Below are 26,988 nucleotides of genomic sequence, written 5' to 3'. Positions count from 1 at the left end.
CAGAATTAATTTCACAATATGAGAGATGCCAAGCAGGGTGTAGCTTGATACTTATAGAATTTAGGGCTAAAAAGTCTCAGACTGTGGGAAAATTATATGCAGTAAACCAACCAAAGTTGTACAGTGGCATCGTTATATAACATCTCATATCGTGAATTAGCATTAGCATTAGTAGAGGCACATGATGCAAGAAAGCAAGCTTATGCAGCATCAGCCAGAAAAAAAAAAAAAAAAAAAAAACCTTCCACTTCACCCCTCTGTTTGTTCAAAATACCTGTCCAGCTGAGATTTAAATTTATTTAGGCTATCAACTTCCACAACAAGGGATGGAAGTCTGTTCCACCAACCAACTACCTGCTGACTAAAAGTAAATTTCCGGACATCTATCCTACATCTGTCTTTCCTCAGTTTGAATTTATGCCCTCTCAGGTGATTATTCTGAGCAAGAAGCAGGATCCCATCAGCATTGAGCATGGTCAAACCATTCAAAGCTTTATATACCTCTATCTGATCACCTCACCGGTGCCTAGTCTCCAGACACTGTAATTTCCAAAACTTAAGCCTTTCTGCGTAAGAGCAACCCTTTGTTCCATTCACTAACCTTGTTGCCCTTCTCTGTACTCGTTCCAGCAGCTCTACATCTTTCTTGAAATGAGGCCTCCAGACCTGTACACAGTACTCAAGGTGTGGCCTGACCATTGCCCTTATACAAGGGAATAATCACCTCCTTATCCCTGCTAGAAAAATTCCTGTATATCATTGATAAGACACCATGAGCTACTCTTGCTGCCCATCTGCACTGCTCAGAGAACTTCATATCTGCCTGCACGATTACCCCCAGGTCCTTTTCATTCTCTACCACTGTCAGTGTAGTACCACAGAGTTGATACGTTGCTCTGGGGTTGCTGTTTCCCATATGTTAAACTTCATTTGCCACATCTCAGCCCATCTGCCCAACCTTTCCAGATCCTGTTGCAGCAGCATAGCATCAGTAGTGTCCTTAACAACCCTGCCAACTTTTGTATCGTTTGCAAACTTGGGCATTAAGCTTGATATACCATCATAAATATTATAAATACAGAAAACAATAATAGACCCAACACTGAGGGACTCCACTAATAACATTAGTCCATGATGAGCAGTGTCCATTGATTACCACTCTGTCTTCTCCCCCAAAGGGCAACTCATCGTGAATTCCTTCACAATGGGCTGCCCTTCTCCTTATACCTCGAATAGTCTTCTCTATTGGGGAAGTGTTACTTATTTGAGGTATAACGAGATAGAAAATTTGTTGTGAAGAAATTTACAATACAAGATGTTATGTAATGATGCTACTGTACAACTTCAGTTGGTTTACTGCATGCAGAAATGATGCCATTGCACTAACTTATATGACAGTAAACTTTTCCCACAGTCTGAAGTTTTTTAGCCCTGACTTCTCTAAGTACAGGGTTGTTAAAATTAACCCCAGGGGCTCACACCTGGTGAGTATGGGCTTGGCACACCCAGGGTTCTGAGCTGGATATGATCATTCTTCTCTTTCTTGGTGATTCCCTTCTACTTCTCTCTCTCTCTCTCTCTCTCTCTCTCTCTCTCTCTCTCTCTCTCTCTCTCTCTCTCTCTCTCTCTCTCTCTCTCTCTCTCTCTCTCACCAAATACGGAGGATGCGGAAAGGTCAGGGAATGACCACTGCATATCCCGGAGCAATATGGCCTTAGTTGCTAATGCTCCTAAAAAAAAACCAAATAATAACAACAAAATCTCTCTCTCTCTCTCTCAGGGTAATTTGGGAATTTTTTTTTTGGCTGGTGCAGTATAAGCCTCAGGCTTCCTTGCACCATATAGCTAATAATAATAATAATAATAATAATAATAATGTAGAGGGCTCTGGAGTGAGTTCTAAGGCTCTTACTGAAGAGAAATTTGGACAACAGGTACAATAAAGAATGTGCTCGCCATTTATTGGGAAAAAAAATAGTGATAAAATTTGTCACTATATGGCACTGTGGCAATACAAATCACTTGAACAGTGCTACAATTGTTCAATGTGTCCTCCATTTTGGTCAACAACAGTTTCCATTCGAAGAACAGCATTTTCTACAGCAGAACGTAACATGTCAACTGGAATAGCTAGCACATGACTAATGCTGTCCTTCAGATCTGCCAGAGTTTGACATCCTTCCCAATACACCTGGTTCTTCAAAAAAACCCCACAACCAGAAGTCGCATGGGTGAGGTCTGGTGATTGGGTTGGCCAAGATGTCTGGACACAACGGCTGATGACCTGTTCGTCCGTAAAGTGTTCCCTTAGCTGTCTTTGGACACAATGGTGGATGTGGGGTGGCACACCATCTTGCACGAATATAGTATCCTGAAAGTACCCACATTGTTGCAGCTCTGGTGTTTGAGCCCATGACCACTAAATACTGAGGATATGGAAAGGTCAGGGAATGACCACCGCATATCCCTGGAGCAATATGGCCTTAGTTGCTAATGCTCCTAAAAACCAAATAACAAACAAACAAGCAGCTCTGGTATTGCGAAATTTGCCAACATTTCATAATATCGCTGTCCAGTGATGGAGCAGGTGCGGGGTCCAGTCAGTGTTATCTGTTCAAAAACATACGGCCCAATCATGAATGTCATGATTAACAGGGAGTCATCCCAGTCACTTGGCTGAATTACAGAGTCATCCCAGTTCCAAAAGTGCAAAACCTTAATTCAACTACTGACTACAGGCCAATTTCTATTTCCTCACCTCTTCTCAAATGCCTAGAGAAGTGCATTTTCAAAGCTGTTGCCAACCAGATCCTCTCCCAGCGACCCCAGCACACACACTATGCACTCTCACAAAGATCACCAATAACATGTTTACAGGGTCTAAACTTGGAAACCCTTCAGGCCTGGGAATAAGGTTCTGTTCTTCATGCTCTCTTCCTGGATCTGAAAGCTGCATTTGACTCATTACAGATTAATTCTCTCTTGTGCCTCCTGGAGAACTACTATGGTTTCATAGGTAATGTCGCTAAGCTTCTCAGAAGTCTACTCACCAAGAAATTTCTCACGTTCCAGCAATAAATTAGGAAATCGCTGCATCACCAAGCAGGTGGATGTCTGCTGGCAGTGCTATTTTCGGCGATATTTTTACCACTAATGAATGAGATACCTATACCTACATTTATGGCCTGTGCTGATGATATCATATGCTATCTACCAAACCCTGCTAACACCTCACGAGACCTGGCAAAGAATCTATCGAAGTCTATTACTCTCAACAAATATCTGTCCTCCTGTAAATACGCCGCCTTTTTTGGGCTAAAACTAAACCTGGAAAAACAAAGTCCATCATCTTCTCACTGAGAGCACAAGCAGACCTCAATCCAGCAGTCTCTCTGGAGCCCGCAATTGAGGGGTATCTACTCTTCGCCACTTATTCAGTTAAATTAGGGGTGATAATGAATGAAAATCTGACCTATAAGGATCAAATTCAGCAACTGCGCTCAAAAGTGCTATGGGCCTTCTGAGTCATGAAACGATATTTGATCGCATAATACAGAAATAGTCAGGAAATTTCTCTTCTACTACTTCAGCTCAATCATCGGTTACGGCATTGAAGTCTGGTCTGCAGCTCCTTTGCCCAGTCTGAAGACACTTTGCTGTCTAGAATTCTGGGTCTTCAAGTGGGCCAACAATTGGGCTCACCTTCCCTATACGACGTCAAGATCACAGCTCTGTAAAAATCTAAGCTACACCCCAGCACATGGCACATGTGTGGAAGCTCGCATTGGCACTCAATCTGTGCTCTGCAGTTCACGACTTCATATGCTATCTCGGAATTCGTGCGATGGGAATGGGCTGGGAATGGTTGTAAAATCCCGGGTATGGCTCTCAGAAACCCCTCCAATGCTCTGTTCAAACCTGCAGAAGCTCTTGACCTTCAAACGGCACTTTCCCAACAGCATAATCGGCACACTGAGCTCAGCCAACATTGATTTTGATCTATAGTCCAGTTATTTAGCATACAGGTGAAAAAAAGAGAAAATCCATATTCACATACAGTCACCATTGCTGTAACTGCCATTTAAACTAAAACTGACTCCAAGTGAAAGATGTCCGGCAATTATTGAGTTGGAGAAGCGATATATTTGCTATGATTCATGTATTCTCTGAATGTTATATGTATTTTATTGTTACTCAATGGTTGCAGTTTTTCTATGCAATTTTCTATGTTTTATCAGCTTGTCTGTAAAAATAATTAATGTCTCCAATTAGATTGTTAAATTCCTCTGGATGCCTGTAACGGGAATCATAATTTTGTAAAAAAACTTGTAAAAAAAATTTTGTGAATAAAGAATTTTATTATTATTATTATTATGTGGCCATAAATCCACACCACACTGTCACTTTTGGAGAATGCAATGGATAACTTGGATAACCTCTTGGATAACTCGGGGGTTTTCTGTTTCCCAAATGTGACAGTTGTACGTATTCACTTGTCCATTTGCGCCTCTGTAGCCAGGTGGGAAGGAGCAGCAGTGCGCAGCACACGCTTCTTGATTAGACCGGGGTTCGAGCCCGTCACCACCAAATACGGAGGATGCGGAAAGGTCAAGGAATGACCACCGCATATCCGGGAGCAATATGGGCTTAGTTGCTAATGCTCCTAAAAAAAAAAAAAACCAACCAACCAAACTTGTCCATTTAAGCATAAGTGGGCTTCATCACTCCAAAGGATGTTCCATGGCCAACTGATATCCACTGTCATTCGTGCCAGAAACTGAAGTGCATATGTGAAACGAATATCTGCATCACCATGCTTTAGCTGCTGTAGCATGTGCATCTTGTAAGGATAGTACCGCAACACCTGATGCATTACTAGCCGTACAGTGGAATACGGCATGTCCACTTAATGAGAAACAGCTGGCACACTTGCACTACCACATGGAGGTTGACTTGATAAATCCATGACAGCCATAGCCACATCTTCAACACGAGAGGAGTGCACTCATTTTCGACCTCTACCTGGTTGAACACCAAGATGTCCTGTCGCTTCAAATTTCGCAATCATTTTGCAGATAGCACAAAGTCATAGGTCCACACCTTATGTGCTTCAGAATTCTCTAATAGCCGCAGCTGCATTGTTGCTGTTCTGATAGTACAGCTTCAATAATAGCGCCTTTTCCTGCAATGTTGTTGGCATTGCTGCTGTACTGCAGGCAAACATCTGCTGTATGATTTTGAAGAGACTGCTTTGCTTTTATACAGTACAGTAGAACTGAGTAGTTATGCTGTGGCAATAACTTATGATTATGCAAATAACATAAGTTCTTTTCATAATTATGCAAATAACGATTTGCATAATTATGCATAATCGTAACTAAGTTGTGCACCATACAAGTGACATAACGCTATACAGTGACAAATTTTTTAACTTTTTTTTTTTCAATAAATGGCGAGCGCATTCTTTATTGTACCTGTTGTCCAAATTTCTCTTCAGTACGAGCCTTAGAACACGCTCCAGAGCCCTCTACATAGGGATACTTTAATTTTAACAATCCTGTATATTTAAGAATGGTAAATGTCTATTTTTAGTAATTCAAATATTTAAAATGGCACTACCCCAAATTTTGTTCTCCATCACCTAGAGTGTGGTGGAGAACAAAATAGAAGGGGTAATTGTACAGTTTGATGTGAATTTCTGTGAGTGGTGCAGACAAGCTACTAGAACAGCTCGTGGGGGTTCTGTCAATGATATTTAGAAATTTTTCCAGCATGGACAAAGAGGTATATTTGCATATTATCATTTATATACTGTACATTTGCGTGATTTGTTTTATTGCCAAATTGCACAATTCTGCTGCTTCACAATTGTGACTTGGTTTTAGATTTCAATATAGGTATTATAAGAAGTTTAGCAATGAGTAGTATAGTGTGATATGATGGGTAAGTGAACATTGCTGTTGTTTCTTTGTATATGTGATCAAAGATGGACAATAGTTCAGCTAAGTTACCAAAAAGATTGCAAGAATGAAAAAAAATCAAAAAATGCATGTTGATACTGTCACATTTGCTATTTTAAAGTTTATCACAAATTGCAACAATTTTCTTTTTCTTAATTTTTTCTTCTTCTAGCACCTTTACTTTGATTCACTATATCAATGTTTACAGGTTGGCAATAAACTTATTTACTCCCTCTTGTATTCATATTTGTTCTTATTTCAGCAAAAGTGAAAGTGAAAGTGCCTTTAGAAAAATTACCTTCAATTTCTGGTGGAAATCTTGCATCACCACCTTACAATTTGTTGCAGTTGCATTTTCACTGGGGCCATAGTGACTATTTGGGTTCAGAACATACTAAAAATGGATCAGCTTCTCCTCTGGAGGTAGGTAGATCTTTTTTTTTTTTTTTAAAGACTGCTTAAAAATCATTGATTTTTAACAAACTGGAAATTTGGGTTTTAAGTATTTCATTTTGTTTTAGTCCCAGTTATATTAATTATAAACTTTCCTCTCTTAGAAGGGGTGCTTCAGTAGCCAGATGGGAAGGAGCAGCAGTGCATAGCACACACTTCTTGATTAGACCGGGGTTCGAGCCCTTCACCACCAAATACAGAGGATGCGGAAAGGTCAGGGAATGGCCACCGCATATTCCCGGAGCAATATGGCCTTAGTTGCTAATGCTCCTAAAAACCAAATAACAAACAAACAAACAAACAAACATCTCTTAGAAGGAAAGAAAACACTGGAAGATGTACTCAGAGGAACATCTTCCAGTGTTTTGGCAGAGTTTGATGTGATCTTTTAAAAGTGTTTTAGTCCATCCTTTTCAAACACACAGAAAGATGTATAAATTGGAAAGAAAGCATTTCCAGACACATGAAATTTATATGAAGTTTTTTACTTATTCTGATAAGTAGAATCTATAATTTTTTTAGGATCATTTAGAAATCTCCTCCTCTACGTCTGTTTGTCTGTATATGTACCCATCTATATATATATATATATATATATATATATATATATATATATTAAATGTAATTTAAAGTCAAAGTTGATGGAAAAACAAAAAATGAATAAGCAAGGTATGACAAATGCACCAAAACACACAAAGCCAACAGTAAAGGATGCAAAAGTATAAAGCATGTAAAGATTGATAAGTCTGATAAAGTTTTCATAGATGGAGGTGAAAATTACACAAAGTGCCAAGGACTAGAAAGGTAAGGATAGTAGAAAAAAGAAGTAATGTAGATTTGAAAAAAGGCAAAAGAATGTTAATTTCCTAAAAGTTCTGATGAATTAAGAAAATTATGGGCTGAATTGCAAAGCCAATTTGGAGGTGAAGGAGCTGTAAAGTAAAATTATTAATACCAAATAATTAAACAAAATAAAATAAAATAAAGGTGGTAGAGCTGTCATCAGATATGGGTGGGCAAATTTAGTTATAGGTTGAATACAGGGAAGGCAAAAATGCCTAGTCTGATGTCAGCAGAAGTAAATATTGATACATGCTTAGGTATTTCCTCAGGGGACTACACCTAACTATGTATCAGGAATTGCGTTTCTATACTTGTCCATAACAGTAGAAGAAAAGTTAAATAAAAGCAAAAAGAAAAAAAAAATAGCACATTCTTTTACAGTATGGACAAAGTAGTCTCAATGCAGTGTCAATAAAATGAAAATTATTAAGGTAAAAATAAGGATAAAGCTAAAAAATATATAGTTAAATGTTTTCAGAGTGGGAAAAAGGTTTTGAAATATATGTAGATTTTTGAGTAAATTTGGAAAAATATTTGTGTTGGAATTTTAGAAGAATTAAAATAATTGTGTTGGAATTTTGTGGAGATTAGAAGAATTAAAATAAATAGGTATTAGAGGTATTAAATCGAGAATGGGAAAGGGTAAAAGCATAGTTAAATAGAGATAGAATGAGGATAGTTGGAATGTTTGTATCATCCTCGTATTACACTAATAGCTCTATGAATGGGGAGAAAGGTAGAATTAGAAAGTAAAAAGCTTAGAAAAAGTTATTAAAACATACTGAGCTAGCTGGGGGTTGTAAGGCCCAACCTTTTAGTAAGGCCTTTGATGAGGAAATCTAGTTAGTATAAAAAGGAGATGAATACCAAATGCTTGTACTGCAGGGAAAAAGCAAGCAAAAAAAAATATGTAAGTAAAAACACGCCTAGAAATGAACTGAAACTGAAACCAAAAGAACAATACCTAGAGTTTTCAAGTAGTACGTAGCAGAAGGAAGGAAGACGGCAAGAAAATAAAGTGCACATATTTAGTAGAGTAGATGAATGTATCTAAAGCAAAACTATATTAGTGACTTAAGTGATAAAGCAATTTATAGCATCATAACATACTTAATAGAGAGCTGTGAAGAAGTGGAAATAGATATGGAAATAGTGACCTCTATAGTCTTATTTTGAACAAATAAGAGCATAGAGATACATAAGAGTGGCGTTAGAAAAGAGAGAGTATATCCATAACATAGAAATGTGGTCAGAATAAAAGGACTTTACCGATATCAAGTCACAAGATATATAAAAATAAAACAGTTCATAGATAAATATAAAGTATTGAACATAGCCATAGTAAAATGAATAGGAAGTAGACCAAGTGATATGGCTACTATATACTTAACAAAAAGGATATTATATAATCCTAGTATATAAATCGAAATTATACCAATTAGGGGGGTATAGCTTACACATAAAAATTATTTTAATATCCAGGAAATGAGTAATTACATATGTAAGCATAAACAACAGAAAATATTTAAAGAATAACATAAAATCCTGAGATGGAGAGGCTAGATTAAGATTTAAGAGTTATAGCCTGTAGTCCAAAATGGAGTGAAACTAAACTAAAGTAATATCAGTAATCATTTCTTTAAAATAAATAAATCTATTGTTGATAGAGTAGCATAAATCCAAAGGTAGTTTCAGATGTGAATCCAAAGGTGAAAGGGTGTAATAAGAATCCATAGGAGGTTTTTGATGAGGAAATCTAGTTTAAAACCAGCGATAAAAGAATAGGAAATAAATCAAGAGGATGAATATAACTAGATGACTGTAGATCCAATGGTGGGGTAATTAGGCCTAAAATCCTAAGGAGACTGTAGAAAATAAAAATTTTTGTAATATAAATAAAGAGTCCCAAAGATCCATGGAGTTGAGGAATCCAAAAATGAACAAGTATCACATAAAATTTCAGTAGTAATGAATATGCACAGTAGTGAATGAAAATAGTATACATCTAGAGCCAATAAATTCACCTTTGGATTCAATAATAAATGAAATGGATCAATAATAAATGAAATGACTAAATGTTGGACTACAGCAAGTAAGAGTATAAATAGAGAGATATGATTTGTTTTTGTTTTTTCAAAACCAAAGAAAATAATATTTCCATATTGTTTTCATAGTTCATTGTCTCTGCTTGTTGTTATACATTATTTATAAAAAAAATGTCAAAATTTTAATAAACTGCATATTGAAGATACAATTTAGTGTATATATGTGAATATATAGTGTAGTGCTAAAGCCTTGATGTGTTAATTTTGTTTTTATTGTTTAACTGACTTTATTTTTTGTGCATTAATATGAAAATTCTGTTATCTGAAATGTGATTTCAGATTTCACTATAAAAAAAATTTGAATAAAGCTGAGGGTGGTTGCCAATGGAAAGATTATAAAATTTAATAAATTCTAAAGATTTTCTTGTGCAATGACTGGACTGCTTAAGGATATGTTTCTACAGCAAAACACTTGGTTCCTATAACTTGTTTTTTTATTTATTTATTTTTTATTTGAGCAGTTTTTTTCTTTTAAAAATTCACAATAAAATAAAGCATTAGGTGAGGTAATGATTTAATAAACATGTTTAGTGAATGTTTTTAGAACGTTTAGCTTGTTAGAAACATTTGACATAATTTTTATCCATTTGTGTTTGCCCAGGAATGCAGAAGATGCTGTTGTAAAGGATGCTAGATATTGGTGCTGCGATGAAATGATTGTTCAAAACTTTTAATATAAAAATAAAATTATCTCAACTTCCAAAATGTACCATACACTGTATGGTACATTTTGGAAGTTAAAATAATTAATTTTATTTTTACTGTGCTGCAATATTTCTATACTCTGTGATGTACTGTATGTTAATCCTCCCCCCCCCTCTAACAAGAGGCAATACTTGTAAAATACTGTGTACAGTAATATTTTTGCAGAGTAGAAATGCAATAGCTTTTGCAAATTTGTTTATGAATATATTCTGTATGAATATGCTAGCTTGGGGGGGGGGATACAAGGACTAATAGATTAACAGTAGCCACTGGCAGAGGTTAAAGTGATTCTTGCACCGCTTCTATTGGAATGAGCAGCAGCCTGGAAAACAAGATGCAGAGTATTTCAGAGACTGCTGGAAGTCGTTGCAGTACAAGTAAACACATGGGTTGTGTTAGGGTAGCTAAGAATAGAAACAAGTGCATGTATACTTGCATTTACACCAATGCTAGGAGTTTGGTAAATAAATTTGAGGTATTGCTCAGAACATCAAAGGAAGATATTGTTGGGATATCAAAGACATGGTGTCACACAGATATAAGGAATGCAGAACTGAAATTTGGGGAGTACAATGTGTACAGGAAGGATAGACAAGATAGGGAGGGAGGAGGGGTTATACTATTAGTTAAGAAACACATAAAATCCAAGGAAGTGAAGCCAGTCGACATTGCTGGACAGTGCAGTGTCGAGTCAGTTTGGTGTGACATAAGCATTGGGAGATCAAAATTGGGAGTAGGAGTGTGTTATAGGTCTAATGATTGATGAGTATAATAAGGAACTGTACAGGGAAATAGAGTGAGCCAGTAAATCAGAGTGTCTTATAATGGCGGATTTTAATTTCCCAGATATTGACTGGAATTTGTGGGTTGGTCATTCACACACTAGCAAGGCTTTTGTGGATTTATTGGATGATTGATTTCTACATCAGCATGTTCAGGAGGCAACTAGAGGGAGTAATTCTCTTGATCTGATTATCAGTAGTGATTCTTCATGCATTAAGAATCTGCAGATAAAGGTACCACTAGGTGGCAGTGATCACAGTGTGCTGAAGTGGGATTTACTCACCGAGGTAACTGCCATCAGGGGTAAAGGGAAGGGTTTTTGCTTTCGTAAGGTGACTACGGTGGTCTGAGACAGTATTTAAATTCTATATATGGTGAGACCAACTGATGATGTTACCAACAGCAAATTCAAAATTGGAAGCATTCAGGGAACTTGTCTTGGAAGCTACTAGGCTTAACATACCAACTAAGAAATATTGTTCAAGGCTTAGACCTAAATGGATGTCAGATGAACTAAAGAGACATGTGGCAAAGAAAAATGCATGGGATACATATAAATTAATAGGTGACATGGAAGCCTATGATGGATATAAGCTGGTCTGTAACCAAGTCACAAAGGAGATTAGGCAGGCAAAGGCAGATTATGAGAAATCCTTGGCAAAGCATACAAAGAAAAACAACAAAAAGTTCTTTACCTATGGTAAACTCTAGAAGGAAAGGGATGAATCAGATTGGCCCACTAGATATTGATGGTTCAACTGTTGATGATCCTGCTCAGGTAGCTAACAAACTAAATGAATATTTTGCATCGACATTCACACATGAGGAGTTATTCAGCGAGGGGAATGCCAGAGGTGTATTCAACTCTGGCAGTAAGCTAGATAATTTTGTAATAACTGAGAGTAAAGGGGAGGAGAAATTGTTGAAGATAAACACAAGAAAGGCACCTGGGGTGGATGGGATCTATCCAGTTATATTAAAGGAAGCAGCAAAGGAAGTAAGCAAACCCCTAGCCATAATTATGAGAGCTTTTTTGGACTCGGGAGGTACCCATAGACTAGAGATGTGCAAATGTGACCCCTATTCACAAAGGAGGATCAAAGGCTGACACAAGTAATTATAAACCTGTGAGTTTAACTTCTGTTCCAGGAAAATTAATGGAGGCACGGGTTAAAGAAGCACTGCAAGGTCATCTTGACAAGACTTCAGTTATAGCTCAGACACAGCATGGTTTTGTTAAGGGCAGGTCTTGCCTGACCAATTTGATTGGATACTATGATGCAGTTACAAAAGAACTGGATGCAGGGAATAACTTTGATATTATATATTTGAATCTTAGAAAGGTTTTTGATACTGTTGCACATGGAAGACTGCTGCACAAATTGGAGCAGTGTGGCATTGGAGGCAAATTGCTGCTATGGATAAAGGGATGGTTGAGGGGGACAAGACAGAGAATGGTAATCAATGGACACTGCTCATCGTGGACTAATGTTATTAGTGGAGTTCCTCAGGGTTCAGTGTTGTATCCATTATTGTTTTCTGTATTTATAAATGATATTGATGATGGTATATGAAGCTTAATGTCCAAGTTTGCAGACGATACAAAGTGGGCAGGGTTGTTAAGAACACTACTGATGCTATGCTGCTGCAACAGGATCTGGAAAGGTTGAGCAGATGGGTTGAGAGGTGGAAAATGAAGTTTAACATTGAAAATGTAAAGTACTACATATGGGAAACAGTAACCCCAGAGCAACGTATCAACTCTGTGGTACTAAACTGACAGTGGTAGAGAATGAAAAGGACGTGGGGGTAATTGTGCAAGCAGATATGAAGTTCTCTGAGCAGTGCAGACAGGCTTCAAGAGTAGCTCATGGTGGCTTGTCAATGATATACAGGAATTTTTCTAGCAGTGATAAGGAGGTGATTATACCCTTGTATAAGGCAATGGTCAGGCCACACCTTGAGTACTGTATACAGGTCTGGAGGCCTCATTTCAAGAAGGATATAGAGCTGCTGGAACGAGTACCGAGAAGGCAACAAGATTAGTGAATGGAACAAAGTGTTGCTCTTACGAAGAAAGGCTTAAGGTTTGCAAATTACAGTGTCTGGAGACCAGGTACCGGTGAGGTGATCTGATTGAGGTGTATAAAGCCTTGAATGGTTTCAGCATGCTCAATGACAATGATGGAATTCTTCCTCTTGCTCAGAATAATCACCTGAGAGGGCATAAATTCAAATTGAGGAAAGACAGATGTAGGATAGATGTGTGGAAATTTGCCTTTAGCCAGTGAGTAGTTGGTTGGTGGAACAGACTTCCATCCCTTGTTGTGGAAGTTGATAGCCTAAATAAATTTATGGCTCAACAAATGGAGGGGTGAAATGGGAGTGGATTTTTTTTTTTTTTTTTTTGGCTGATGCTGCATAAGCTTGCTTTCTTGCATCATATGCCTCAACTAATACTAATGCTAAAGAAGCACAGCAGGATCATCTAGACAAGACTTCAGTTATAGCTCGGACACAGCATGGTTTTGTTAAGGGAAAGTCTTGCCTGACCAGTTTGATTAGATACTATGATGTGGTCACAAAGGAACTGGATGCAGGGAATAACTTTGATATCATATATTTGCATCTTAGAAATGCTTTTGATACTGTTGCACATGGAAGACTGCTGCACAAATTTGAGCAGTGTGGCATTGGAGGCAAATTGCTGCTATGGATAAAGGGATGGTTGAGTGGGAGAAGACAGAGTGGTAATCAATGGACACTGCTCATCATGGACTAATGTTATTAGTGGAGTCCCTCAGGGTTCAGTATTGGGTCCATTGTTGTTTTCTGTATTTATAAATGATATTGATGATGGTATATCAAGTTTAATGTCCAAGTTTACAGACGATACGAAGGTTGGCAGGGTTGTTAAGGACACTAATGACAGTACGCTGCTGCAACAGGATCTAGAAAAGTTGAGCAGATGGGCAGAGAGGTGGCAAATGAAGTTTAACATTGACAAATGTAAAGTATGGGAAGCAGCAACCCCAGAGTGATATATCAACTCTGTGGTACTTCACTGACAGTGGTAGAGAACGAAAAGGACCTGGGGGTAATTGGCAGGCAGATATGAAGTTTTCTGAGCAGTGCAGATGGTCTGCAAGAGTAGCTTATCTGTCTTGTCAATGATTATCAGGAATGTTTCTAGTAGGGATAAAGAGGTGATTATCCCGTTACATAAGGCAATGGTCAGGCCACACCTTGAGTACTGTATACAGGTCTGGAGACCTCATTTTAAGAAGGATGTAGAGCTGTTAGAATGAGTACAGAGAAGGGCAACAAGATTAGTGAATGGAACAAAGGGTGTTCTTACAAAGAAAGGCTTAAATTTTGCAAATTACATTGTCTGGAGACTAGGCACCTGTGAGGTGATCTGATTGAGGTGTATAAAGTCTTGAATGGCTTGAGCATGCTCAATGCTGATGGAATTTTTCCTCTTGCTCAGAATAATCATTTGAGAGGGCATACATTCAAATTGAGGAAAGACAGATGTAGGATAGATGTGCGGAAGTTTGCCTTTAGTCAGCTTGTGGTTGGTTGGTGGAACAGACTTCCATCCTTTGTTGTAGAAGTTGATAGCCTAAATTTAAGGCTGAGCTGGACATGTACTTGGAACGAATGGAGGGGTGAAATGGGAGCGTGTTTTTTTTTTTTTGCTTGGCTGATGCTGCATAAACTTGCTTTCTTGCATCATATGCCTCTACTAATGCTAATGCTAATAACCACCTGAAATCCAGAAAAGTCTAAGATCCTGAAAGGATTAGATCCCCAGGTCACTGGATTATAGATTTCGACTATAGTATGCTAATCTGAAGTGCTTTGTAATTAATTTTATAAATAAAGATTCACATCATTTCAAACTGTCTGCTGAAATGAAGTGAATATTTAAATTGAAAGGTCTTTATTTTTCTGATTATGTGTTTTTATTCCTAAAGATACCGCATATAGGTCTGAAAGTCTTGTTTTAGGAAGGGATGTGGATCTGGTGAAACAGGTGCCGAGAAGAGCAAGAGCAACAAGCTTATTCAGGCACAAATGGGTTTTCATACCAAAAACAGACTTGAGTTCTGTAAATTGCACTGTCTGTGAATTAGGCACCTGCAAGGATATCTGATTAAAGTGTTTAAAGCTTAATGCTGATCGCATCTTTACCCTTTCTCAGACAATACTCGTGAGGGGACATAAACTTAAATTGAAAAAGGATGGATGCAGAATAGATGTGCAAATTTTTTTTCTTTCAGCCAGAGAGTGATTGATTGTTGGACAAACTTTCATCTGGTGTTGTGGGAGTGGATAGTTTAAATAAATTTAAGGAAGAATTAGACAAATTATTATTATTTTTTTTTTATGATGCATTAGCTTGTTTCCTTTCATGAATTGCCACTATTGTTACTAATCCTAATATTAAATAGAACTGTGTATTGTAAAAAAAATGAATTTATTAAATTTTGAGTGATTACATATAATACTTTTATTTTTCAGCTTCATTTGGTACACCGTAATGAAAATGGTGACTTAGCTGTGGTGGGCATATTTCTTGAGGTAAGCAATTTTTGCATTTCATATTATATTATTATTATAATACTGTTTGGCCAGTTGGTCTTCACTTGGGGTTCATAAATCTACCATTGAACTAGATTTTTTCTCTCCCATTTTGCTTCAAAATGTCAAACAGAGAATAATGAATTATGGGGGGAAAGCTGATTAAAACTAAATGTAAATCTGTGTTAATGGTTCATTCTCATTTCTAGTATTTAAACTAAGACAAAGAAGGGATATATTGCCAACCTCTGTAGTTTAGACTATGTATAAGTATAGTGCAAAAGCATCAATAATACATAGCCAAATCTGAATTAACAGAATGTTAGCAAAACAGCATCATTTTCAGTTATATCTCATATTGTGAATACCTTCACAACAAGTTTCCATGATATTGCATTACTTCGAATAAGTAACGCTTCACCTGAGGAGAAGACTAATGTTACTTATTCTCAGATGGATTCCACTACCCAGACGGCACCATTTCAGGGCTATTTGGCCCTTCGTCGGTGGGTGGGTAGGTACCCGAGTGATGCAATGATGGCAAAACAGTTATGAAGTATAACTCCACAATATGAGATGTGCCTGATGGTGTATGATGTGTTTAGACTATAAAGTGTTTAGGGCTGAAGCCTCAAGCTTGTTTGTTATGTTTGTTATTTGGTTTTTAGGAGCATTAGCAACTAAGGCCATATTGCTCTGGGGATATGCGGTGGTCATTCCCTGACCTTTCTGCATCCTCCATATTTGGTGGTGACGGGCTCGAACCCCGATCTAATCAAGAAGCGTGTGCTATGCACTGCTGCTCCTTCCCACCTGGCTACGGAGGCGCCTAAGCCTCAAGCTATGGAAAACTCTTATACATAGTCTAGACTTTTCCATAGCTTCAGGCTTCAGCCTAAACGCTTTATAGTCTAAACACCTCTGTAGTTTATTGTTTTTAAAAACATAAAGGCCAGTTTCATTTAATGGTTCATTCACCTTTCCTGATTTTTAAACAAGACTGAACATGCGCCGCTTTACATAAAAGAAAGTAGTAAACATCAGCAGTTAGAACAGAACTTAGAGCTTTATATTTTCTTTAAAAGGAATTATGTAGGAAAACAAATTGAAAAATAAAAAAAAAATATTTTCATCTACATGTTAACAAATTATGCAGAAATTTAAGCATGTCTGTTAGAGATGATGCACAAGCAATGGATAAATGCCAGAAATGATTTCATTAAATTAGCATATGAGAGCACATTTCATTTAAACTGCTCTGCTCTCTGCTGCCTAGTACACCTGCACTACATTGTGTATTGTAGGTGTATAGCAGGGATGTTGAGAGCCAGCATGAGTTCTCGGGGAACACCCTCTCTGGGCCATCCCACTTTTTCCCACGGGGAGGCTCCCAGTTCAGGTCCTTCCACAATGGCTGAGCCAGCCATTGTGGAATGGAAATTTGGGCCAGTTGATCTGGCCCCACCCCTGCCTCAATGTTCCTGGCATTTATCTGCAGAGTATAAGTGTTCTTGAACTTTTTATACAAGAATGTTCTTATTTTTTTATATTGTACTTTATTCTTATTAGTAATTAGTCATATCTAAATCAAATATCCAAATGGTCACCAATCTGATTAGAATATCTGTCTTTGTTTTCTTTAAACATTTTTGTATTTTACTTACCAAGCTGATTAAAATATTTGACTTTTTTATTCTTTAAACATATTTCATATTTTCTCACCTGTATTATTAAAATATGTCTTCCTTGAAACAGTTTTTCATATTACTTATCAATTTGTTGGCAATATCTGTCCCTTCCATTCCTTTCCCTTTCCTTAAAAGAAAAGAAGTTAAAATTGAAACTTATATAACTTAATAGTATATACACAGGGTTCAATGTTGCACATTTGAATCTGCCTACCACCACAAAAAATGCATTACCTGTTGTTAGTGGTGGCCTGTTATTATTAGCTGCCATTAATTACATTGAAGATGTAAACTTCTCATGCCACTGGATAGTTTGTAGCACCATACTAAATACAAAATACTATGGTAGCTGTATACTACCATACTAAATACCATATCATATGAAACTACCATACTGCTGGGTCTACCACTATGATGGGTCGGGGTCCCCGGATAGTTGGTTTAGCGTGGACTCATGAATCTCTTGGGGGGCGGATGAAACAGAATAGGCCTCCCTCCCATGTGCTTTAAACAACTATCCATGTTATTTAGTTTCACAGAACAATATTTGGTTCCTACTTTTTGAAAAGTGGCATTCTTGTAAGAAACCCACTATTCCAATAATTTTTGGCGATTGCACATATCTTATAAATCCAAATTGTTTTCAATCCAAAACAATCAATGTTTTGCAGAGTAGATTGATATAAACTTTTAGGTAGTGTATTCAATGATGGTCACTCAGTATGGGTTTTCTAAACCTTATTGATTGATTCAGGCAAGGAAAAATTTAGAATAGTACTATAAAATAATTAATGGTTTACATTGCATATATTGAATAGAAATTTTATTATAGGCATTCACCATGTTAATATTAATGTGCACAATAAAAAAAAGTAATGGAAATTGTAAAAGGAGTTGATGAAAATTAATAATTTCATGCTGAAAAATTGATATCAAAATGAGTTTTGACACTTTTTTTTTGTGTGTACCAAAGGATGTAGGAAGTAAGATCCTCTGATATTGTGATGAGTCATTTGGCTCCTTGAAAGTTTTTATAATAGCAACTATTTTGCCTGTTTATTTTATTTTTAATTTTAATTACTTCCTTCCACAGGTGTGCAAAATTAGATCTCATAAACCACTGAATCCCATTACTGACAACCTTAAACATATCAGGGAAGCAGGTACTTCAACAAGAATCTCGGGTTTGATTTTGAAGGGACTGCTACCAAAGAAACGTACTCCATTCTACTCTTATTCAGGTTCTCTAACAACTCCACCTTGTTCAGAGAATGTATCTTGGACAGTACTTCATAATCCAGTTTGTATTAGCAAAAAACAGGTATGCATAATCTTTATGTATGTGTATAATTTTTAACTGTGTTTCAGATCTGTGTGGCATAATTATGCATGGACATGTAAATAAATCTTCACAGAAAATGATAAGTGGAGGGAAATTAGCAGAATAAATTATGCACAGAATTCATCAACAGCTGTTATCAATCCCTGAAAGTGCCATACTATTCAGAGCTTTCTTCCAACTTATCCACTTGAATCTAAAAAACTGTTCTGTTAATATTGTTTTTCTGTTAAATTGATTTATGTTACTGGATTGTAATGTTGTAAAATCTAGTAGTCATAATGCAGTTCATATTGGGTTATTTTTTACCTTTAGTTGCTAATACATTTTTTTTTCTGTCTATTATGTTGCAGCACCTGTAATGCTGCATCAATGTCAGTTTCAAGATAGCTGGAAGTCTCACATTAAATTTCAGTTGTCATTAGATAATTATGCACAAAGAAAGCCTAACCAGCTGAAATATAGCAAGAACTGATTTTAGTGTGTAGGGTGATTTAGAATTGTATTTCATAAATTTTACAGTTGGTTTATGCCAAGAAAAGGAATCAAAGGTTTATGGGAGGTTTTTCAAAAATAATTTGAGACCATGAAACTGGTTTATTGCAGCCCTGTTGCATGTATGCTGATGCACAACAGGTTGTATGCAAGTTGGACTTGGTGGAAGAAATAATGGACACTTAACTATGATCCAAGTACAAGTGGAAATTCGTGTATTGCTATAAATGGTGATCACATTGACAAAATCCCAGAAGCATTACCCTGTGAATCAATAGATTTCATGTTTCTTTAATAAGTTTTATTTTCTGATTAATGTTGATTGTGTCATAAGTGTATTTTACTGTGTTCCAGTGTAATCATGTAATTTTGCTTTCATTACTCTGATACTGGAACTTCAACATTGTTTTTCTTAAAAACTGTGCAGTGTTTGGAAAAATCCCTAAAAACATTTTTGATTTCTTTTGTTGTCAAGAACTAATTGTAGAATTTATATGAGACATGCTGCTCTGAATCACCCCATATAGATCAAATATATATTTCAAATGTTATATAAAACAGGTATGGAGTCGGTGTCAAGTCCTCAGCAATATTTAAGAAATATCTGTTCAGACATTGCAAATAACCTTGAATTTTTCCTATATAGTTTATAATATTGTCCACACAAAATTGAAAAGGTTGATTCCCTAAATATTCATGGGTGATCATAAAGATGGTTTGAACATTTGTCACATTAGGTAACCAGTGAAGATAACCAGTTTCATTGCTCTGTTATTACCAGCAACAAATCATGGAGCTACTGTGAGACACCAGAATCAAAATAAGCATCCATGATCTGGAAACTCCAGAGTTCTGCTTCAAAAAAATTCAAAATGAGACGCTCTGCAGAAGAAATATGACAGTAGTGTTCAGGCACCACTGAGGGACACTTGTTGAGCCTTTGGACTGGGAAGAGACTGTAGTAGTTTGTGGAATATCATTTGGCAAAAATGTCCAAGATTGTTGCACGAAGGGTTGTAGTATTGCCCAACAGCAAAACTACTTATTGCACAGTGCACTAACGAACTGTTAGTCCTTTGTAGTCTGAATCTAGCACTAGGGATCAGAAGCTGCCATTATGGGATAAATATTCGAAAGAAATTTGGCTAAAATCTTAATGGTAAAAATACACTTATTTCAATTACAGGCATACCTCGAATAACGAATAGGATGCGTTCCACGAAATTACTTCGTTAAGCGAAACTTCGTTTTCAGAGGTAAAAATACTATGGCCAGAATAGGGATACGTTCCTACGTAAAGAAAAGGAAAAGCTTTTTTTTCGAAAAACAGAAAAGTTTTATTAAATAAACAGTCAACTTACATACAAAGTGAAATCACATTTTAAAATATGAGTCTAAAGTTGATTGCTTATGCTTTTTTTCTCTTTCATTTAACAATTGCCTATACAGAGTTATTGCATTTAACACTGATCGCTTAACAATAAAACTTCTTCCTAAATCAGGATCATTTTCACTAAAAAAATTTAAAACGTTTTCAATGTCATTTAAGCACTTTTTTAAATCTTTGGTTGTTAACACTTTTTCAGAAGGAACTTCTTTAACTTCGTCTTCATTATCTTTGTCTTCGTTGCTAACAAGGTTTTCTAAATCTTCCACTGAAAAACCATCATCTTCTGCATTCAATAAATTTCTAACATCCTCTTCATCGACATTTTCGAAACCTATTGATTGAGCCATCTGGATAACTTCATTTCTAATTTCTTGGATGTTATTTTCTTCTTCTTCTAGTACAACTTCTGGCCATATTTTGCGCCAAACTCCATGTAAGCATTTCTTAGTGACTTCTTTCCAAGAACTATCAATGTTTTCAATTGCGTTTTTAATGGTGTAGTTTTTCCAAAAAGTTTTAACTGTCATTTCCTCTTTATCCTCTAGTTCAGTTAAACTGCTTAATGTTCGACGCAGATAATAAGCTTTAAATGATGCTATTACTCCCTGATCCAATGGTTGAATCAGGGAAGTTGTGTTTGCTGGAAGAAACACAACTTTGACAGGAATGCATGTGTCCAACGTGTTAAGATCAGTAGGATGTCCCGGAGCATTGTCTAACAACAAAAGAGCTTTTTCTTCAAAGTTGTTTTTTTGACAATACCGTTTTACTTCAGGACAAAAGTGGTTAACAAACCAATCAGTAAATAACTCCTTGGTAACCCACGCTTTTCTATTTGCTTTCCATATTACAGGTAAATTCATTTTTATGTTACCTTTTAACGCCCTCGGATTTTCTGAATGGTAAACTAATAACAATTTTAATTTATAATCGCCAGAGGCATTTGATCCAAAGAGTAACGTTAAACGGTCTTTGGCTGCTTTGAACCCAGCAGCTGATTTTTCTTCAACAGAAATAAAGCTTTTTGTTGGTAGCCGTTTCCAGAACAAACCGCTTTCGTTAACATTGAACACCAAATTTGGTGGAAATTTTTCACGTTCAATTATTTCCTTTAGTTTTTCTGGAAACTTCTCCTGTTAATTTTACACTATGAATCCTGGCCCGTTTTTTAAATTTCTCGAACCAACCACGAGAAGCCCCAAAGGTTTCGGTAATTTCTTCAGTTTGTTTAGATTTCAGGTGATTAAACTGGAATATTTTTTATGTTAAATGGGGCTTGAAATTGTGGACTTCGTTATATCGAAGCTTCGTTATCAGAGGTAACGTTAACCGAGGTATGCCTGTACCTTTATTGTGGTACATATGCATTTTCTTTCATCCTGTCACCTGTTGCAAATTTAAGCATTTTTATATAGTGACTCTTTGCTACAGGTGTCTATAGTATAGGCACATGGCAGGACATTGCCGGCGTGAAGACGCTGTATGTGGCCATTATGAAATATTGCATAAGAAAGGTCATACTCCAAATATTCCATGAAGAAAGGTCATACTCCTCATGCACACTACAATAATAGAGATAAAGATCCAATTTGTGTGAGCTGTTTATCAGCTAATTCTGATTTCTCTCATTCATGCAATTCAAAGGCTGTCCAAGTTATTTGAAAACTCTGGAACAGATAAAGAAATTTACAGAACAGTCATCATCATCATCAGCCCTTTTTAATCCACTGCCTCTCTAGCAACTGATTTCAGGATCTCTAAACAGCAAGGGAATGAACAAAGCAGTAAATAAAAGTTCAAAGATTCGTGGAAGAAAGAAATAGCATATTTCTGATATTGCATTAAAGTGTATCATTTGAAATGGCATCTTCTTTTTCTTACCTTATTCATTAAAACTAGTTAAAATCCATGAAACTCTCACAGTAGAATTTCTACAGTTAATTATATTCAGAAAAAAATATATGAATGCTGCCACACTAATTAGAAACCCACCCATGGGATAAAATGCACATGTACACATCATGCTGAATTACCATATTTCATATAAAAAGTTTGTATATTTCATATACAAACAAAATGCATCTTTTTTTTTTTTTTTTCTTTTTTTTAAATGGATTAGAGGGGCTTAGAGGGGAACAGGTATCCTGTGTGTTATCAGACACTCAGCCTAAAACACTGATGGATCCAATATCTCTCTATTACAGAAGATTTAGGAGAAGTCCGGTTGGCCTGCCTCCCTAAAATCCACTCATGCACACCTTCCCGATGGTAAGCCCTGTTACGTCACTTAGGTGGCAACGAACGTGTAGAGTGGTTCTCTTCAAGATGCCTGGTCAGCATGAAGAGGAAAAGACCAACCCCTCCAGCAATATGAAAGCACGACGAAACAAATGGCCCTCAGTCCCCAGCAGCTTTCACTCTCCCTCTTATGGCAGCGAGAGGATCAGAGTGGAAGCAGAGGGTGCTAAGAATCTCTGGGTACGACCAGGCTGCCATGCATGGAAACTGAACTTGGCCTGTTATAACGTAAGAACACTCATCGGTGAAGACAGGATATTAGAGCTGGAAAAGGAATTAGAAAATGTGAATTGGAATATCATCGGTTTGGCTGAAACAAGAAGAAGAAACGAATCAATTATAAGTTTATCAAGTGGAAATCTGCTGTACACCAATGGAAACAGTGAAAGGAGTGAAGGTGGAATTGGGTTTCTGGTCCATAAAGATTTTAAAAACAACATTTTGGAATTCAAAAGTACATCACCAAGAGTGTCAAGACTAATACTCAAGATTTCTAAGAGATACAAGCTAAAGATTATAATGATTTATGCACCAACATCGAGCCATGCTGATGAAGAGGTTGAAGAAATGTACACTGAAATTGAGAGTCTTCTAGATGAGCAGAAAACCCACTACACTATTATTATGGGAGACTTCAATGCTAAGGTTGGAAAAAGACAAAACAGCACAGAAAGGGGAACTATAGGAAATTTTGGAATTGGTGAAAGAAATGAAAGAGGTGAAAGACTTGTGGAATTTGCAGAATCTCAAGGACTGTCAGTAATGAACACTTTTTTCAAGAAAAGGGTGAACAGAAAGTGGACATGGAAGAGTCCAAATGGATTAACTACTAATGAAATCGACTTCATCCTCACTAATAGAAGATATATTGTGAATGATGTCACCGTCCTGAATAAGGTAAATGTTGGAAGTGATCACAGAATGGTAAGATGTACACTTGATATAGATGTAGGAAAGGAAAGGAAAAAACTGACTCGAGTAAATAATACAAAGGTCTTTGAGATAACAGAAGAGGAGAAAAAGCAGTATGTACTGGAACTTAAGAACAAGTTTGAGCTTCTGCAGACTGCTGAGGACCAAGATATCGACGAAGAATATTACAACTTTTTGAAAGTGATAAAGCCCAAGAAACCTATAGGGAAAAAGAAATCCAAAGAAGAAAAAATTAGTCAAGAAACACTTGTCATGATGAACCGAAGACGACAAATGAAAAGCAAGAAAAACACTGACAGGGAGAAAATTGAGTATACTGAGTTATGCAAAGCCATTAGAAAGAGACTCAGAGAGGACATAAGAAGATTTAACACAAGAAAAGTAGAACAAGCATTAAGGGAAAACAAAGGATTTAAATCAGCAGCCATGATCAGTAATACAGAAAGACAAATGATACTGAAACTGAAGAATAGCGATGGTGTACTTATAAACAGCAGAGAAGGCATAATTCAAATAGCAGAAGACTACTATAGAGAATTATACAAGGAGCAGGGGAATGATGCCAGCAGTGGGGAAGATGGATTGCAAAGTAGCAACACATACGACATACCCAATATTCTTCCTGATGAGGTAGAACATGCATTGAAGAAAATGAAGAATCAGAAAGCCTCGGGGGAAGATGAAGTTACTGTAGAGTTGTTAAAATTGGGAGGAAGAGACATAACACAAAAACTGGCAAGGCTCTTCACAAAGTGCATTAGAAAAGGTGTGACGCCTAAGCAGTGGAATAATGCAATCATAGTTTTGCTGCATAAGAAAGGAGATAAATCAGAAATTGGAAATTATAGACCAATTAGCTTGTTATCCCACATCTACAAGTTGTTCACAAGGGTCATTACTAACAGATTAGAAAGAATACTGGATGAGAATCAACCGAAAGAGCAAGCTGGCTTTAGGACAGGATTCTCAACTATGGATCACCTTCATGTAATATCACAGCTAAGGGAGAAAGCAAATGAATATAAAACACCATTATGCCTGGCATTTGTGGATTATGAAAAGGCATTTGACTCCATACAGCATAAGGCAATGTTTCGGGCACTGGAAAGACAAGGCATTGATACCCCATATATTATGATTTTGAAGAAAATATACGAGAGTGCTACCTCCTTTATTAGACTAGACAAAGACAGTAGGAAATTTAAAATTGAGAAAGGAGTTCGACAAGGAGACACAATATCTCCGAAGCTGTTTACTGCTGCCCTTGAGGAAGCTTTCAGAAGATTAGACTGGTCGCAGAAAGGAGTCAATGTGAACGGAGAGTACCTAAACCATTTGCGATTTGCAGATGACATTGTGGTCATAAGCCATGATCCCAAAGAATTAGAGGAAAATCTTAATCAGTTATGCACAGCTAGTAAGGATTTTGGACTAAAGATGAATATGGCTAAAACAAAAGTAATGATGAACAAGTATGCCACAGAAAGGGAAATAATGATTGAAGGAGCAGTAATTGAAAAGGTGGAGTCATATACTTATCTGGGACAAGTTATTAGCTGTAATAATGATAAATGGCTGGAAGTCAAGAGAAGAATAAATTTTGGATGGATAGCATACAGGAAATATAGTCACATACTGAAGAGCAATATCCCAGTTTGTCTGAAACGTAAAATAATGGACCAATGTATACTCCCCACCATGACTTATGGAAGTGAAACTTGGGCACTCACCAAAAGAATGGAAGAGAAGCTGAGAACCACACAGCGAAGAATGGAACGAATCATATTGGGAATAAGACTGTTAGATAAGAAGAGAAACACATGGATTAGGCAACAAACTCAAGTAAAGGACATTCTTATCAAAACTAAAGAACTAAAATGGTCTTGGGCAGGACACATAGCTCGAAGACATGATGACAGATGGACTAAGAAAATAACAGAATGGTATCCAAGAGGAGCTAGAAGAAAACCTGGAAGACAAAGGCGGAGATGGATAGATGAAATTCATGAGTTTGTGGGTAGTAAATGGATGTCCAGTGCTCAAAACAGAAGCAACTGGAAAGTTGCTGGAGAGGCCTTCATCCTGCAGTGGATTGAAAATGGCTGATGATGATGATGATGATGATGATGTTATTCTTCTTATATATTACCTACCAAAAGTCTGGGGACACTTGTAATTACAAACAAAATGCATCTTTATTTTATTTTATTTTTTTTAAATGGATAGCATATGGCATACCTTGGACTGTGATGATTGCTTCCATACACTGTGGAAGACCTTTTACTAATCTCAGATAGAAATCTGGTTGTGATTTTCTTCTTTTCCCTTTAATGGATTCACGAGCTCCACTAAAAAAGGGCCATCTTGACCTGTCCCTACTTCTGTGTTCCAATTCATCCTAAAGGTCTCCATTGGGTTGAGATTGGAACACCATGCTGGCCACTGCAATATTTTGACATTATGCTCTTAAAATCATACACAATCTTTTATTTGTGGCATGGATTGTTGTATAGTGGTGTAAAGGTGCAACAATGTAGTGTACAAATAATTGTCCAGAGCATCAATATAGGTTGCAGCATTCTTGGTTTCATGCACTGTAACTGGTGAGCATAGTCCACACCATGAAAAACACCTCCATACCATGACACTTCCTTTCAATTTCACAGCTGGGACAACTCATTCTACTAGTAATAGGGTTGCTAGGTTTCATTTATGTGTGGTTTCTGGTTTTGTTTATCTGCAACTTCCAATTTCTCACATTTGCATAAATTACTTAAGAGCGAATAGGATTGCTGTATGATTTCCATAAAATACCAGACACACATGAGGAAAGTTTGGCACAAAAATATATATATATATATATATATATATATATATATATATATATATAAAAATAAATAAAAGTTCTCATTGAAAGGTAGTAGATCATGGTAAGAAATATTAATCTAAAATATAATGGAACTAAATTGAAACTTTATTCAAAGTAATGATTTAAATTTAATTTAAATTTATAAAACTTATAATTTAAATTTGACTGTCCAGCTTTTATTAATCTTTGGATGTGAAAACATCTTTCACATTACAAACAATTGAATGGTCCAAACAATTGAATGGTATATTAAAATAAATAATAATAATAAGATTACGTCATGTAGCTTCAACGCAGAAAGTTGCCCATGGAAATTGTTATGGACAACATTCTACGGACAGAAATTGCAATGACTGATTAGCTTCCCTAAGCTCTTTGAAATAGTGGTGTGAGTCAAAAGGTTGCATGTGGCCATTGCAGAGTCCTCACATGCTGTTTTAAAATCAAAATTTTCAACTGCAGTTTTTCTGATTTTTAAAGCAAAATTTAACACTCGTTTTTCAGTATTCTCCAACATTTTGAAATGCCTCAAGATGTGAA

The 26,988-nt window shown here is 36.6% G+C and overlaps 1 protein-coding gene across 1 annotated transcript in view; it reads left to right on the top strand.

Annotated features, from left to right (window-relative positions):
- The window catches only part of LOC150090096 (uncharacterized), a 141,346-nt gene that overhangs the window by 113,882 nt on the left and 476 nt on the right, over nucleotides 1–26,988 (top strand). Inside the window, exons 10-12 of the mRNA XM_090390173.1 lie at nucleotides 6,223–6,383; nucleotides 15,377–15,436; nucleotides 18,218–18,445. Of these exons, the coding sequence (XP_090246299.1) occupies nucleotides 6,223–6,383; nucleotides 15,377–15,436; nucleotides 18,218–18,445 (449 nt within the window). The remainder of the gene's footprint in view (nucleotides 1–6,222; nucleotides 6,384–15,376; nucleotides 15,437–18,217; nucleotides 18,446–26,988) is intronic.

This window comes from Mastigoproctus giganteus, chromosome 2 (assembly GCF_048544385.1).
Source record: "Mastigoproctus giganteus isolate SK-2022 chromosome 2, ASM4854438v1, whole genome shotgun sequence".
Classification (NCBI taxonomy): domain Eukaryota; kingdom Metazoa; phylum Arthropoda; class Arachnida; order Uropygi; family Thelyphonidae; genus Mastigoproctus; species Mastigoproctus giganteus.
This window is presented reverse-complemented; position numbering and strand designations above follow the sequence as displayed.